Raw genomic sequence first — 16,876 nt, 5'->3', positions numbered from 1 at the left:
AGCTACTACATCCAAGGTGCTCAGCACATTTCCAGATCCAGAAAGGGATGCCTACTTAAGCGGCAGTCGCCTTGTTCAGATTTTAATAGGGTATTTAAGGAAGAGTTAGATACCTAAATAGCTTTGTGAAGATTGGCCTCTGTGTCCTCAACTCTTAGTTTGGATACACAGCAGCAAAACAATCCATTAATTTAACAGTCCCTAAGTAGTGATTAACATCATAATGTAACACCTAAAAGTGACCCATTATAATCTATCTGATGAAAAAAACTTCTCTAAGTAGCCTCCAAGCAGAGGTTTAAACTAAAAACTTTAGTGGCAGTTATGTGTGCTTGCGGCATAAATAGTACACATTTAATAAAGTCAGGTACTTAAACACCCCTTTTATATTCAGTAAAATATTAAATTAAGTACCTTGGAGGTACCTAAACATTTTATTCATTTATCCTTGGTATTTAAGCACTTTAGGCCTCCCTGACACAACAGATGGCAGATGGAGCAAGAATTTGGATTACAGTGCTCAAAGTACAAACATATCCAACAACACAGAGAAGAGTGCTTACACAAAGCTCTATTTAATCCAAAGTGTATCTTCAACCAAAGTTGAATATACAATGCTCAGGCTGGAAGAGATCTGTGGAAAGCCTCCCTTGCAAGGTTACACCTACTGGGAATCCCTCAATGGGGAGCAAGCCATGTTTTTCTGGATACCAGCAGGGAAACTCCCACTGTAAGGTGGCACAATACAGCTCTTGATGGCGGCCTTAGAACAGCCCAGCAAAAGTTACGTCTATACAGGACTTGCCAACCAAAATTGTATCTGAACAACTGCGCTACCAACTGTATCGTTACACGGTTGGCAACACCGACTTCCTATTTCAGGGAAATGATAACAATTTTAAGTTCCTCGTCTGTAAGATGTCTAGAATCATTAAGAACAGTCAGTTAACAACTGCCTGTTTCTAAAACGGCAGCAACATGTGAACGATTTACTGAAAAACTGGTTCCAGTGACTGAAATATTTTGTTTCCTGAGTCAGAGTGATAGAAAACCTAGAGGTATTTATGGATGAAATTTCTAAAACACATTACTTGCGTGAACACGAAACATATATAAGGGGTTTTAATTTCATAAGAGCTGGCAAATCCAGACCGACGTTTCTTTAAGGTTTCATCTTTTTTTCTTCTTTCCGTAAGTCCAAAACTTACGAGAATTTAATGTCTTCTATTTTTTAGGAGGTGACAGTGCATGGCAGTTGCAAGCTGATAGTTTGGAAAATTGGTGTTTCTTCTTTTTCACCGAGGCTTTTTGAGACAGGTTGGAAAAGTCACTGACTTCTTTATAAGCTACTTCTCCCTGTGGTGAGTCGGGAGTGTTACAGAATAACCCGCCTCCTCACAGGAGCGCTCCCTCGGGCCGGGGCGCGGTGCGGTCTCGGCGAGGGGAGCCTCTGCCTCCCGCGCCCTGCGGGCTTCCTCCGACTGCCTGTCTGCCCTTCCAGGCAGCGCAGAAAGGGCTCGGGCACTCCGCCTGGTGCTTTCCTCACTGCGTTAAAGTCTTGTTACAATTTACCGCGGTGTCTTGCAAAACTTTGACTACGCGGCGAAGGCTGCTTTGCGATGCGTCCAGGTGGGCAGGGCTGTGACCAGCACCGCCCCCGGGACAGGACAGGAGCTGTCACTTGCTCGCCCCTGTTCAGGAGCTTTGGGGTCTTTCCACGCCACCACGACCCCGCGGTGAAGGGCGTTTCTCTCGTCGGGGGGAGCAATCCGCCCTGAGCAGAGCTGGGGTGAAACGCCTTTCTCCCTCCTCAGCCTACGCAGCTCAGTAAAGGTTGTGACTTCCCTTCTCATCCGCGTGAATTAGCGCCTCAGCAAATTGCAGCGGTTTCGTTTAAATTAACGCGAAATGTATAAAAAAACCATTCTCACGCCCACCGCTCGCCCTCTCGCTTTCACACATCCGCACCCCGCACCCATGATCTCATGCTGCTGAAAGCATGGCACAAGATCTACGGCAGGCTGGGAGCGGGGGAGGGAGGGAGGGACGGAGAGGGAGGAGGGCCGGGAGTGTGCGGCTCGCACACCCTGCTGTGCCCAGGTGCGGTACTGCAGGAGCTGCGCCTCCGCGCCCGGCTCCGGGGGGCGCAGGACCCGCCGGGGGGTAATAGGTTTTCCCTTGCTTTTCCCTTACCGACCCTTGCTTTTAAATGTGACATCTCCCACCCTCGGCTGTGTGTGTGTGTATATATATGTGAGGGGGCAGAGCAGCCCTCCCTCCTGTTTTCAGGGTAGACGTGGGGCAATCGCCGCGGTGGGGCCCCGCACCCGGGGGCGAAGCGGGAGCTGCAGGCGCCGCCCTGCAGCTGCGTGGGGAACGGGGGGGCTCAGCCCAGAAAGGCTTGTTTCAGCCCAGTTTGCGGCCGCGTCTGCGGTGGGCGGCCGAGGTGCGGTAGTTGAGTGGTGCCGGAGAAAATCCCGGTAAACTCTTTGTTCGGCGCCGTGTGTGTAATTACCGGATAATCACAGCCGGTGCTCGAATAGACAGAGGGAAACATCGGATGGGCGAAGTTTAGGCCAATTAAAAGACCCGAAACCGTTCTTTTTAAGATGAAAGTGGGTTTTCAACACACTGGTATCTCTGAACTGTCGGAGGAGGGGAAATGCTCCCGCTGTGCTGCTGACTCCGTGGCGCGGGTGGGTGGCGGGTGGGGAAGAGCGGCGTGTGTGTGTGTGTATGTATGTGTGTGTGTGTGTGTGTGTGTCCCCTCCGCACCGCCCGAGCCGTGTTCTGGCAGTGCGCGGCTCCCGAAAGGCTGAGGAGAGGCAGCGCGACTGTGTGGGAGCTGAACTCAGCCTCCCTCTTTAACATAGGCTCGTCCTCTGCATTGCATCCAAGCCTCAGCGATTTGCTGTTCGGAGACTGCAGATTTGCATAGCCCTGCTCCTTGCAAGCATGCTTATTTTTATTTTTATTTTTTTCCCAGCTTCTTTCGTAAGGGTGCACTATTCTCCCTGAAAACATCCTCGGGTATTACTGTCAATAGCCAGACCATTGAGATTGCCGGAGCAGCCTGATTATTGTCTGGCGGCGTGTGCGAGTGTGTGTGTGTGTGTGTGCGAGTGTGAGTGTGTGTGCGCGCCGGGAGAGAGCTCTCTCGGTGAGGGCTCACCAGTTTGGAGATGAATGGAGGGAAGAGCAGCAGTTTGATTTTTCTCTGCTTTCCCAGCGCTGGCTGATGGAGTGGCATCCCCTTTTTTCTTTTTTAGCAGAAATGTGGCATGATTGGCTACACTGTGGATTACTGAGGATGGGGGAATGCTTGGCACTCTCGTAGCCCTTGCAACTGTGGAGTATTGTTAATGAGCACCAGCCCCGCGAAAGCTGAAACTAGCGATTGTTTGGGCGCGGGGTTTTCCTCTCTTGCACCTCTTTGCGAAGGCTCTGAACTGCCTGGATTCTCTGCCTCTGACTATGTCTTGGATTGTTTTGGGTAGAAGAAGACCTGGAGAAAAGGATCCTCATAGGCTTTCCCAAAGGGAAGAGATGGCTCGCCTGGTGCGGTGAGCTGCAGCCAGCGCCGTGTGCGTGTGTGCGAGCGCCTCTGCCCAAAGTTTGCCTCCGTTGCTGTGGCTGCTGCTCCTCCCGAGGACGCCGCCGGCCGGCTCGCCGCGCATCGGAGGATGGGGGGGCTCCTTAGGGGCAGCCCGGAGCCGGGACCCGCCAGCAGCGGCAGCAGCAGCGCCGGCGGCCGCTTGGCCCTGCTCTGGATAGTCCCACTCACTCTCAGCGGCCTCCTTGGGGTGGCGTGGGGCGCCTCCAGTTTGGGCGCTCACCACATTCACCATTTCCACGGCAGCAGCAAACATCATTCAGTGCCTATCGCTATCTACAGGTCACCGGCTTCTTTGCGAGGCGGACACGGTGGGTTCGGACGCCGCTCGGTGCCCCGCGCGGTCGGTGTGCGCCGTCCCGCAGAGGTCAGGCGCGGGCTGCGGGACCCAGCGGGCCGGGGCTGCCGCCAAGCTCGGTGGGAGGAAGAGGAACGCGGCGGGGAGGCGGGAGAAGGGCTGGGCTGCGGGGCCGGTTCTCGCCGAGAGCCCCGTCGGGAGAGGTGCGGGCCCGTCCCGCCTCTCCCGGCTCGGGGTCCAGGAGCTGCTGGCGGGGCCGAGGAGTGGGGCGTGCGAGGGGCGCTGCCACGGCCTCCCGGGGTCACCGGGCATCCTCTGGGGCCGGCGACGTGCCCGTGCTGTGCGCCCCGCGGGGTGCCTGCGGGGCAAGCGGCGGAGAGGAGGCTCTCCCGCACCCCGCCGCTCCCCGCCCCGCCGCAGAGGGAGCCGCCTGGAAAGCCCAGCCCGGAGGCGCCTCCGTCGCTCGGAGACGTGGCCCCCGGCTGGGAGCGCCTTGGCAGCGCCGGCCCTTGGCCCCCCCGTTGCCGCCCATGGCCCTGCCCCAGCTCGGGGACAAACGCTCCGGAGCAAGCCGCCCCCACGGCGGGAGGCAGGGCAGGGCAGGGCACCCGGGGACCCCGGCGCGGAGCGAAGGGCGGGGAGGGAGCCTGTGCGTTGCTTAAAACCGCTGGTGATGGTCGTGCTCCTTACAGTTCGTTAGCTTGGTCGAAAGTCGATGAACTAAAGCAAAGGTCAGCTCATTATGCGGGAGATCGGGGAAGCAGTAGGCGCTTAGACACTGAGGAAGTGAAGTGATGCCCTCCGTGGCGGGCAGCAAAGGGATGGAGATGAAATTCTTTAGAGGCGCAAATACATTTTGCTTAAGAATGACAGTGCTCCGGTAGTTAGTTTCTGAAGTGACAGGAAGCTGCTTCAGCGCCCTTTGAAGAGCCGTGTGCGGTTCTTCCCTTTCTTTTTGCACGCATACTTATGAGAACCTGCACATCAATACCTGAAGAATAGGTGTGCATATATATCCTCGGCAGTACCAAAAGCTGTGAAAGAAAACGAAACACCAGACTGTGTTTTAAGGATTTAAGCCTCCTTTGTCTCTGAGGGAGGAAAAGAAAGATAAAGAAACCCCCTTGTTGGCTTCTGATTAGATTATACAGCTTCATTCTTCTTCATTTTCTCATCTTGCCTTGCTTCATTTGCGCGATCATGCGATGTCATTTACAAGCTTTGCAAAGTAGAAACCAGATCTTGTGCTTAACCTTTGCTTCTCTGTGCAAGATGACCTAGTTGCAGGCACGAGGTAGTAGGAATTATCGGAATTTTTTTCAGTGATTAACAATGCTGGTGTTAGTGGAAACGGTAACATTGTTGACCTGAAAATTCCCACTCTGTGGTAAATACACTCTAATACATAACTGCTAGAAAAGAGTGCATAGAAAGCGCTTTTCATATGCATTTTGCCTTTTTTTTTTAAGTTATATGTCTGGTCTAATTAAAAAAACACAACCAAAACCAATTGAGAAATTCAGGCCACCACTCTTCTCTGTAGTGCACTGAGGCGGTGCAAGATTGAGAATGCTGGTTGTTCAGTACTGTATGTCCTAAAGCGGAAAATTAAAGATGTATGTGTGTTCACATATATGTATATGCTTATTATTCTTTCAATTTCTACCTGTATGGCAATATCATTTAGGGGCTTGCTATTCATCTGAGGGAACACTAGAAGGATAAGGGGGGGAAAGAAACGTGATTGTGGAGGTATCAGTTATGATTCCTTAGAAAGCACTTTAAAATCACACCTTTTGCCAGTTTTTAAAAAAATTACCTTAGATCCAGTCAAAGGGTGATGGTATAAAAAGGCAGCTTTCTTGGGAGAAATAAGTCTTGTTGAAGAAAATGAGAGGTGAGGTGGTGGAGCTGTCACTTAAGGACTTAATAGGGAAGTCCAGGAGCCTCTCCAGAAGTTAGGTCGCTGATTTTATGAAAATAAGGGTGTTCCATGTCATAAGAAGGCATTTCAGAACATTTACTTGATGACTCTAAATGTCTTTTCTTTTCTGTGTTTATGAGAAATTTTGCTATCTGACAGCATTTTAAAACATTTAATTCCTTTCATTATGAATTCTTCAGAGAGGTGTTCCCATTTGTTTCTGTAAGCCTGACAGAAGCATTTCTCTTTCTGGCTGAGCAGGGTTGGACACAGTTCCTTTGGAGCCCATCACTGCATTTCTAAGCATCAGTCAGAGGGAACTGGGTGAGGGGTGGGAGGGGCAGAGTGTTTGTTCCTTACCTGCCCTTCTCTGGTGTCCCCAGCCTCTGCTGGCTTAGCCAGATGAGAGTGAGAATTTGATTCTCAGGCTTGTATCCTTCAGCATTAGCTCCATTCAGTTTTGCAGTTATTTTTTTCTAGTCTAATACCTTTGTATGTAAACATTGCAGTCTTTATGGTGACCTCATATCAGCTTTTTTGTTACTTTGTCAGATTTTTGCAGCATCATACCTGCTAAAAGTGGAAAAAAGCTTTTAGGGCAAGTCAATTAGTCAATCCTAAATGAAAGCATTGCTCTCTAATATTGTGAATTAGAAGTGTCAAAGGAAGGAGAAATGATCACTTTGTTCAGACAATCAATAAATGTCACTACAGTCCACAGACATCCACACCCTTCTTCTCTACTCCTGCACCAGCTAGCCCTGACACCCCCATCCTCTCAGGTTTAATTTTTATTTTTCAGTTTTCCTTGAGCCAACCCAATTCCAGCTAGTAGCATAAGCAAAGCCAAAAGCCCAGCACGGTTGGATTTTTTCCGCTTCTTTTGAAACACCAAACCACAATCTTGCTGCTAACACTTTTGTGAGGTAATTTTACTGGGATTTTGCATAGCAGTATGATACCATGTGGTTTCAGTGGACAGTATTGTGCCTCACAGAGACATATACAGAATTCCAAAGAAGCAGTTATCTCACAGTATCAAACAAAAAGTAGTTCAATGCACAGTTTTTTAATATACTAAAAGTAAAAATTAAACATCTTTCAAACTTGACCAAATGATTTTTCAGTTTTGTTTTCTGATTCTTATTAAACTCAGAAAGATGGAAGATGGGTGAAAGATTTCAAAGTTTAACCACAGGGAGGACTAAGAAAATAATTCTGTGGATCGTGACATCAGCAATGTAAAGAGAAGTACAGGGAAGTAAGAGACAGGCTCATGTTCACAAGTATAAGTCCTCTGCTGCTCAGCACTCACCAGTGGTCTCTGTAACATGTGGGGTGTTTGATGAATTATGAAGTATCTCCTTGATCCATTTAGGAAGGTAGCTATTGCTTTTGTTATAGCTGTGTCTACCATTAAGTGTTTTTTTCCTTTTTTTTTTGGTTAAAGTAGATAGAGTAGTTCATACTGCAGCACTTCTAGTTTACAAACGCATGGATGGTCCATGGAAAAACCCATAGAAAACGAAAGGGATTGTAACTTTCTTAGTAACTTTAAATGAGGAAAGGTTGTTTCTTTAAGAATCCAGGAACATGAAGGATCATATGTGAAGGGAAAATTGCATGTTAAATAAGTTAAAAGTGTAGCCATATTGATGGCCATCCTTCCTGCAAACACCTTTCTGGTCTCTACTGGGCTGGGCCTTTTATGGTCCCAAAATTCCTCATTCAGTTACCAAATGACAAGTACAGTGTGTCCATTTCTTCTGGTTGTTTCTTCTTTCTGTGCTTACAGGATCTTGTTCAGGCTGTTTTCTGATAAAAACAATTTGATTCTGGGTTTTTAAAATCTGCCACAGTAGGAGCCAGAAGGTGAATAACAAAATCTACATGTTGGTAGGGTATGTTCATGTGCTTGCAAAGAAAATGGGGAGGGAACAGGACTCACATGCTCGTGGGCAGAACAGAAAAAGCTGAGCTGTATGTGTAGTGTGCTTAAGGACCTGAGTGAACATGGTGCCAGAAAGGATTTGATTCGATGAGGTCTATGACCAAGATGTAGGCACAATGGTTTAGAGAGAGCAGAGACGGTCTGAATTAGAGAGAATAGGGTACTGGGAGCACTTACTAGGAAAGTGGTAGTTTGAGATGGGGTGGTTCTAGGGACCTTTGTTGAGGAACACAAAGTAGAAGCGTTTAAGAGCTTGAGCTTCAGCAGAAAAATTCCTGAGTAGGAAGAAGAGTTTGTGGAAAATGAAAATTTTGAGGAATAAAAATTAACATGTTTTGGAGATGAGAGATGAGGATGATGTGTTATCTCAGCACATCCCCTCCTACGGTATTTTCTATCCAGAATGTGATGTGGCAACAGGGACATGCATATTGATCTCCCACTTCTGAGGTAGGCCAGCTTCTTCCACTCTCTGCTTTACCATTGTTGCTGAAGCTCACGTGCACCTGGTTCATCCACACTATGTCCGTTTAGAGAGAATTCTGTAGCAGAATCACCTGCTCACAGTTACTGGAGTACCCGACAGCAAGCTGGATCAGGCAGTCTTTGTTCAGCAAAGATGCCTGTTGAACTCCACAGGAGTTTTCAACAAATAAAAACAGCAGGACCAGAATTGCAACACTGCAGTGAAATAATTTATATCACTGTTGGGCAAAATATGACCAAAACAACTTTGAAAGATATGCGTATGATGTATAAAAGCATTTTATTTCTGGAAGAAAAAAGAACTTATCAGTGTAGGTAAGAATAATTTCATGACCTTTTACTACTTTTTTTTAATATACTGGAATTGCTATTTCTGCATATAATGACAATAAACCAAATAGTTTTAGGGATTAGGGTAAATGAAATGATATTTCTTGGTTACAATGTGCTTATGTTGCAGAAAAGGGTTATATTTTGATTAAAACATCAAATGTAAATGTTTCCAGATGTTCAAGCATTGTTACTCAGTGTGATGTAGAGGTAGAAGTGAAAAAGTCTCATTTTCATCTGACAATTGCCTTTTTCAATTTTTTTCCCAAACCAATTTGTATATCACAATCTTTTTAAATGTCTGCTTCTCATTCACTTATTTTCAAATATGTACTAGTTCTCCTGCTCTGAAATTTTTACACACAACTGAGACATTTTCATGTTTTAAACTGTAAAGCACAGCAGCTTTCTCAGTGTCTTTAAATTATATAAATTTTATATCCCTGTTCAAAATTTCCAATATGCTCCATCAGTTATTATCCCCATCAGCTGCCAAAGTATTAACATCAGTTGGAATAAAATGAATAACAAAGCAATTTCAGTCAGCATAGTGGTTAATTGGCTGTGCAGTTGGATATGCATATTAGGAAGTTGGGTTTCTATATTATTATTTCTGTCAGTATGGCTTGTCAAAGAGGCAGACAGTCTTCAGCAATATTGCGGACAGTCTGGAGTACTGTAATCAAAAGTGGATTGTTACTCATGGATTTCTGATAAGCATCTTTATACAAGCCCCACTGCCTTGGTACATGCATAGCTATTGATTGACTGGGGTGCCTTTACAAGAGCTAAATAAATAACAACACTGTGTTGTCACTTATCAGCAATACCACTTTCTCCTCAGCCTGTGGTAACCATGTTTTTCTAGATTTAAAGCATGCTCTATTGTCTTTTAATCAAATACTGTTTGAAATTAGTTATCAGAAAAAATTAATTTAGCATACAAGGCAGTGTACATCCTGCTGTTTCTAATTTTCAAATATGGATTTTTTTTCTGATGGTGAGAAGTTGACTTGGCCTTAAGGGAAATTTCCTTCTGTCTCTTCATTTTACTCCAAGGGAGAACTCTGTAGACAAAGTTCCTTTGCCCAGTGTGCATAAGCAAACAATTCTACAGTCCTAATATTTTGTCACTTTTCTCACATAGATGGCCATTACTATGATTAACCACAAGATAATATGCTTAATTATTGTATTTTCAATGGATCATGTGATGTAGTTCACTGAAGTTTATCTTTTGTCATCTCCTTGGACAAACCTTGCAATAGTTCTTAACCTTTCTGAGTAATCAAGATGACATTACTGACCTCTTTCTTGTCTTTCCCCAGATTCAGTTAATTTATTGCTCTGCTATTAAGTTTGATGTCCTCAGGTCTGTCACAGTATCTGTAATGCATTTTTCTAAGCTAACAACTTCCTTTCTAGTTTGTAAATACAGTGTAGACAGAGCTGATAGATCTCACTGTGATAATAAGCTGACTTGTGAATGTAGCTGTGATTATAAGTAGAATGGAACAGCCTGATTTGATGAAGGAAAGTTTATTACAAATAAAAACACTGTTCTATAAAGTTAAAAGTAGCAAACATAAAGAAGAGAGGCCATGTACTTACCATCATTTAGACATTGTTTTCTTTCTGAATAGCTACACGGACGTCTGGAAGTACTTTCTCCACCTCTTTCTCATAACTTTGTATGCATGTGCATGAACACACATACATATCACAGATGTTTCCTCATAATGAGAAAGTGGCCATAGTGGTAAGTTGAAAAAGAGAGCATTTCTCTGAGAGTTGAAAACGTTGAAAAACTAGTCAGTGGCAGTATTCATTAACCACAGAAGTAATTGATCAGAACAACAAAATTTAATTATTCCCTTCCCCCTTAGTTGACAGAAAAAAGGAGCCAGTGAAATAACATGGGAAAGGAGGAGGGAAGAAGTAGTGCTGCTGGATGTCAGCATAAGATTGGGATAAGGCAGGGAGGGACATGCTTAGGAGCAGTCACTGTCTCTGGCCCATGATTACTGAATCAGGGTAGAAAACTGGTTTTGAATTTCTTTAAGCACTAAACTGGCCCAATGCACCACAATAGCCCAGATTAAGGGTATGACTGGCACATGCACTGTAGGTAGCATAAGAGTCAAAAAGCTTTATTTCTGGGGCTTGGTTGGTAAAAAAAAAAAAGTACAGTAGGTACATGGTATCTGTGATTCTGAATCTCAGAAAGCCAGACAAGGTTGAAGTTGAGGCAGGTTTTACCTGAAAGGGTGAAGAATGTGCATAGTCTTTTTGTTGTTGTTGTTGTTGTTCTATATATTTGAACTGTAAATGACAAAATGACAAGTCTTCATTTAATATACGTAGATAGGTGTTTCCTGAAGAGCTTGCTGATTTGTTCAGATCATTCTGATGTTCTGGGGCCATATAGGGGGATGCCCTCAGACACCTACTCAAAAATGACAGTAGTGTTAACTCTTTGTTTAGCTCTCTTTTACTGCAGCTGTATGTGCAAAGAAATACCAATATGCTTCTAAAGCAAGTTGACTGCTTTCTAAATATGTTCTTTTATCCCTGCATATCTGCAACTGAATTAGGGATTCTCTAATTTACTTCATTAATTTAGCTCATCTGCATTTGTAAAATAAAGAACAGAGAATGACTAGACTTGGAGAAATTTCAAAAAACATGACAAACCTTCTCTACCTTGAAGAAGAGTCAGATGTTGTCTTAATGCATGTTTGCATTGCTGAATCACTGGAGTTGGTTGACTTTCTCAGTGACAGCAGCTCTAGAGCACTGGGAAGTAGGTAGATAGGAGATAAGGAGAAATGGCCATGGGCTTCCCTGGCTGACCAATGGAGATGAAATGTGAAGGAACAGAGTGCTAAAACAGGCACTGTTTCTAATCATTGACCTAAGCCTGATTTGATTTTATTGAGGTCAAGCCTAAAATTTCCGGTGGATGACCTGATCTGTTCTGCCTCTGTCAGATACAATGTGTCTCAAGCACACAACACTTCTGCCGTGGTCCCACTAAGAATGTGGCTTAAACTGTTTTTTAAAAAAATATTGCAAATAATAATGCAAATACATGTATTTTAAAAATAGCTTTGATGCAGTTAGTGGGTGTGTTCACTTTATTTCACATGACAAGAATTATGAGGGAGCTTTTCGCGAATTTAATGAATTGCCATATTTATGGAAAACATATGAGCATGAATTGAATCATGCCGTTATTTTGGGTTTGGATATTCAGAGCCCACAGAGAGGAGTTTAGAAGTTGTGACAAAACAACAGATGTGAGATTAGCCCCTTTGGCTGTTGTCTAAATGGATGCGTCCTAAAATCTTGGTGTCCCAGTTGGTCAGAACATGCTGTGGCTCCCATCCAAGCTCCATCATTCCACTCATCCTCTTCTCAGGCTGGCTTGTGTTTGCAGTTTGCCTTGCTGTGGATTTTGAATCTACCTGGGGCATGCACCCCAACCCTGGCATTCAGAGCAGCTCTCAAATACTGTGTTTGATTATTCTAAAAAAAAAAAAAAAAAAAAAAGAAATGCTGTGAATGTCCTTCTTCCTAAATAATCTACTATATAAAGAGAGGTTAAATAAAACATTATATGGACAAAGAAAGATGAATGTGAAGACTATAATTCTATAATTATCTTATTATTGAAAGTTTTTCCGAGCAAATTTTTATTGTTTGGAAATTCTATGGAGGTTGCAGGAGTATGACTGTTCCCTTTATCAATTAGAAGACTTTATTTTTCAAGTCCTGTGTGAAAGAAACATGAAATAGAGATTTGTTAGAAATTGTTATCTAGCAACTGTTGTGTATGAGGGGACATAGGCCAAATTACCATTTTGAGTGTGCTGACTTCTAATAGGAAACCAGTCATTCACTGAGATTGAAGCCACAGCAATTTTTGTGATGATGATTTTTAACTTTTGTAGAAATCTTCTCACATTAGTTCATAAAACTTACTTTTCATCACTCAGCATGATTTGACAGCTTTAGCTGTTGTCTGACGTAAATATAGTAAAATACACTGTATAGCATTTAGAGGGAGAAGCTGGTGGAGAAAGAATAGTAACAACATTATTTTGCAGCTACAACAGCAAAACCAAACATCTCATTTTGAGATGTTTGACTTTCTTACTGTGCAAGACACAGCAAAACTCTGGTTAAGTATGCAGATAAGAGAAGTTACTGGTTTGCTAAGAACAGTGGTCTGTAAGTACCTAACCCAGACACTTAAATTTCAGTAGCTGGTAGTGATTTTGCAAGTTATTATGATTATCTAAATGAAAACACAGTTCCCACGTAAGTGTGCAGGAGCTTAGCTTCAAAGAGCCTGAGGTCAGAAAATGTAAATAACTAAATTGGAGAAAATAACTGATGCATCTGCTACATATCAATAGAAGCAGTTACTTTAGATATGGCAGTTGTTAATGCTGATATAAATTGCAAGTGACTCACCTGAAGATTCCTGAGATCCTATCTATTCATTGTTCTTGGAGGATAGAATTTACGCATCAGGGAATTTATGCCTTAGATTTCGGGAAGGTGGATTTCAGTGCAATCAATGTATATTAAATTACTTTTTTTTGACCCTTGGACTATGGACAACTAACAGTATTTCAATACAAGGTCACTGCTTATCCTAATCTGGTCATAGCAAGTGTGGTGTGAGTAAATGAATATGTCAGGATTTTGCCAGTATTTTGTGTTTGTTCCAAGTCATTAACTTGATTTCAACTGGCTGTTTGATAATCACTCTCCTCCCTATTTCTTTTTTCCAAATGTAATTACTTAAACTGGAAGAAAAACTAAAAAAGAAATAATTATATGTAATCTAGGAATACATTTGCATATGCATATAGCGTGTGGTGGTACTCTTGTCTTCTGTAGGGGTCAGTTAACTGCCAAAGTACAGTTTGCAGAAAAATGGAAAATCAGAGGGAGAAAAGGAGCAGTCATCACTGCTAAATGAGCCTTAGTGTAAATGAGTTCAACTTTGCTAAAAGGCGCGGCGCTGTCACCGCCGAGACCCGGGTTCGATTCCCGGTCAGGGCCACTCCCGGGCAGGTGGAGCTCGTTAGCCCTTAAAGGCAACCCACCTACGTCCTGAGGACCTCGCTGCCACCGTCCAAGCTCGCTTGGCCCCGGCAGATGAACCTTAGGATTAAAGGGTGGGCTCAGTTCCACGCACACTGTGTCTCACCTAAAAAATCCAATGCGCAGGCTGGAAGGTGTAAAGACCTTCCCTGGATCTTCACTCGTGAAGACTGGCCATTATTTATTATATTATATTATTATCTAACTGTCATGCCAAAAAGTGGCATACATACATTAACCTTTGTCCTTCATATGCACTCGTGTCTCTCCAGCACTACTACCTGTCTTGGCAAGAGGCTCGTCTGGAATGGTTATTCCTGTTTCACAGAGAGGAGCTGAAACACAGGGAATCAGCTTTGCATTCTTTCCCTCTTGAATGATTCAAAGAAATCACACAGTGGTCAGATTGGCCACCTGAAAATTCCCTCTGTGTCTTTTGTGCACTTACCCATGATGTAAGAGATGGATCTGGGACATGGCCAGAGTGTGTAACACTCTGTTGTCAACTGGCATAGCTTAAAGCTGATCCCATGCTGGTTCAGCGTATGCCATGCCTCAGTCATCCCTCCGTAAGCAATTCATTGGGCAGTGCTTTCCCCACCGCTGCGTGTCAAACAAAAAACAGCACAGCAGAGGTTAAGGGTTATTCTGTTCAGCCTTTGCTTTTACTTGTTAATGAATAGACATCCAGTTTATTTCAGGAGTACATGCAGCTTTACCTACCTAAATGTGACAAACATATAACCATAAGTCACACAGCAGCCTGAAACAGGAAAAGGAATTAAACAAAGATTCAACGAGTTCTGTATTGCTGTTTCATTCTATCGTGTTGTGCCAATACTACGATCCAGGACCATGAAAATAATGTGCTAGTTACTGAGCAAATACCGTTCTTCCTTCCTTTGCTGTGTACATCATACTGCAGGATTCATGGAACTGATGTGTGGAAAAAAAAATAGAAAAAGGGGGATGTAAAGACATGGGAAAGGGGGAGAAGGAGAATCGGTCGAGCTGGCAGAGCATTCCTTTGTTTAAGAAAAACAGAAATATTTTCTCACTGTGAATATTTCTGTGGGTTTTTTCCCCTCCCCCACAGGTAGTATTTCTGCAGTTATTTGGTTTGATTTTTATAGAGCTATTGTAATTATTTTAGCTGTAGGAAATGGATAAAATACTGATCTTTGTGTGTGCTGATACACCAGACTTAGAGTTCTCATGCCTTCACAGATAAGGCTTTCCTGTCTTTTGGTATAAGTCAAATATTTCCAAACTCCCCATCATTGCTCACATTTTTGTGTCCATTTGAGGGGCAGTTGCCTTAAATATTGTCCTCTGCTTGTCTTGTAATTCCAGTTGCTCATGGTATCTGATGTCTATTAAGTGAGAAGGGCAGTCATAATGCATTGAGTCGAGATGTGAACTGGTGGCTTCACCTCATGTCATTTTGTTTTACAGATATTGTTTGCCATTTAAATGTTCCCTCTTCATGTAATTGCTCTGGATGTTTGAATGCTGGCATCAGTAGGCAAGGTATTTTCTCTCTATTCCAGGAGTGAACGTGAATGAGGTGAGGATTTCATTCAACGAAGACAGCTTTGTTGAAAAGGATTAGTTGCTTTCATTACTGCAGGACTGTTAGCATAATTAGCAGTTCATCAGAATGATTTCACAAGCCGTTTTTTGTGACAATGACTGGGGCAAAGCTTTCCAGATTGTAGTGAGTCTATCTGATTGACCATGACTGTAATACCAATAGATGTGAAGAGCCGACAGTCACAGAGGGAAGGTCAGCATTAACTTTCTTTCATTTAATGTTTGTTTGGTTGTTGTTTTTTAGGTTTTTTGTTGTGTTTTTTTTTTTTCTTCAAGTAATACATCATGCAGTGTATCTTTTGCTTCTTGTCTTAGTGAATGTTATAGTTTTTCATATTTGTATTATGGTGGCATCTGTAAATTTCAGTCAGAGGTTGTGAGCCCATTGTGCTAAGCAGATGGATTGAATAGAAAAAGACAAGAAAGCTGAGGAAATAATCACTCTTTACTGCTGACAGTACTCTCCAGGGTAGGTTTCAAAATAGCTCAAGAGCTGTGTAAAATTAATAAGCTGTTCCTCATGTACTGAAATCATCTTTCATTTTATATTGGCATGAAGGATCTCCGTAGAGAGAAGAGACTACAAATAAGATTTGCAAGAGGCTGGGGTTGAAGATTGTCCCCTAAAGATTGTCCTCCTCAGATTTTACTGAGTCCAAGGGATGAGTGCACACTAAGAGTATGCATCAAAACAGTCTGTATGGAATTTGTCCACTACAAAATCTCTCCATCGATGAGGTCTGTTTAGTCCCTCAGAGCAAGGTTTATTTGGCATAAAATTCAAATCAGTGTCTTTTTGTTTATTTAACATCTTTGTAATTTTTTTCACTCATAGATGGAAGATATGAAAAATCAGGGTGGATTACTCTTATCTAATAGAAACTTAATGGTAACAAGATACTTTAATAGGTCTTTGAGGTTCTAGGTCAATTTATATCCTCTAATTTGGAAACATGTTCCCTTGGACTCTATATTTGCGGTATGGCATTAAGTTTTAGATTTTGTTGAGGCATTTTTAAATGTTATTTTTCTCATACAGTATATATTTCTCATACGGTATATGTTCAGCAGTATGTGTTTCTACAGCTTTTATGCACCAGAAACACTAAAAATAAAGATGTAACACTGAATCATAGTTAGAAAGGAAAAAAATTATTACCTGCCATGGAGAAAACCCTGAAATAATAAATACCACCATCACATTTTACTGCTATTATAAATAATTATTCAGCGCATGTCCATAGGCTCAATTTATTGTATCATATTCACTTAAATATGTTTATGAAATGATCCTTCTACACACACACATTTTATCAAATTTCAGATTCCTTGATTAATGGCACAGTCTGTCATACCTCTAATTCAATTTTGAAATAAAGGTGTTCTTAGGTCTTCTTATAATAAGGCTATTCATCTTTCTACAGTTATACCTCTTTTGCTTATTTTCTTATAGAAAGGATTAAGATTTAACAGTGATGTATTTCCTAATAAACAGAGCTAGAGGACAGCTTATTCCATTATCTTAGATATACCTTAGTTACATCTTCATTGGAACCCATTAAA

At 42.9% G+C, this 16,876-nt stretch overlaps 1 protein-coding gene across 33 annotated transcripts in view; it reads left to right on the top strand.

The window, feature by feature from the left end:
* The window catches only part of NRXN1 (neurexin 1), a 703,850-nt gene that overhangs the window by 418,967 nt on the left and 268,007 nt on the right, over positions 1-16,876 (top strand). For 2 of the 33 annotated variants that reach the window (XM_050314533.1, XM_050314532.1), the window contains exon 1: positions 2,833-3,924. The exons of 29 other annotated variants lie outside the window; for them this stretch is intronic. In XM_050314533.1, the coding sequence (XP_050170490.1) occupies positions 3,684-3,924 (241 nt within the window). In that variant the 5' untranslated portion in view covers positions 2,833-3,683. Of the gene's footprint in view, positions 1-2,829; positions 3,925-16,876 lie in introns of those variants that run through there. 2 more of the 33 variants (XM_050314530.1, XM_050314529.1) reach the window with 2 other exon arrangements.

The sequence above is a fragment of the Myiozetetes cayanensis genome, unplaced genomic scaffold, assembly GCF_022539395.1.
Source record: "Myiozetetes cayanensis isolate MyiCay16 unplaced genomic scaffold, myiCay2020 scf2-11, whole genome shotgun sequence".
NCBI lineage: Eukaryota > Metazoa > Chordata > Aves > Passeriformes > Tyrannidae > Myiozetetes > Myiozetetes cayanensis.
Note: the sequence above shows the minus strand (reverse complement) of the source record. Positions and strands in the feature narration are given on the sequence as shown.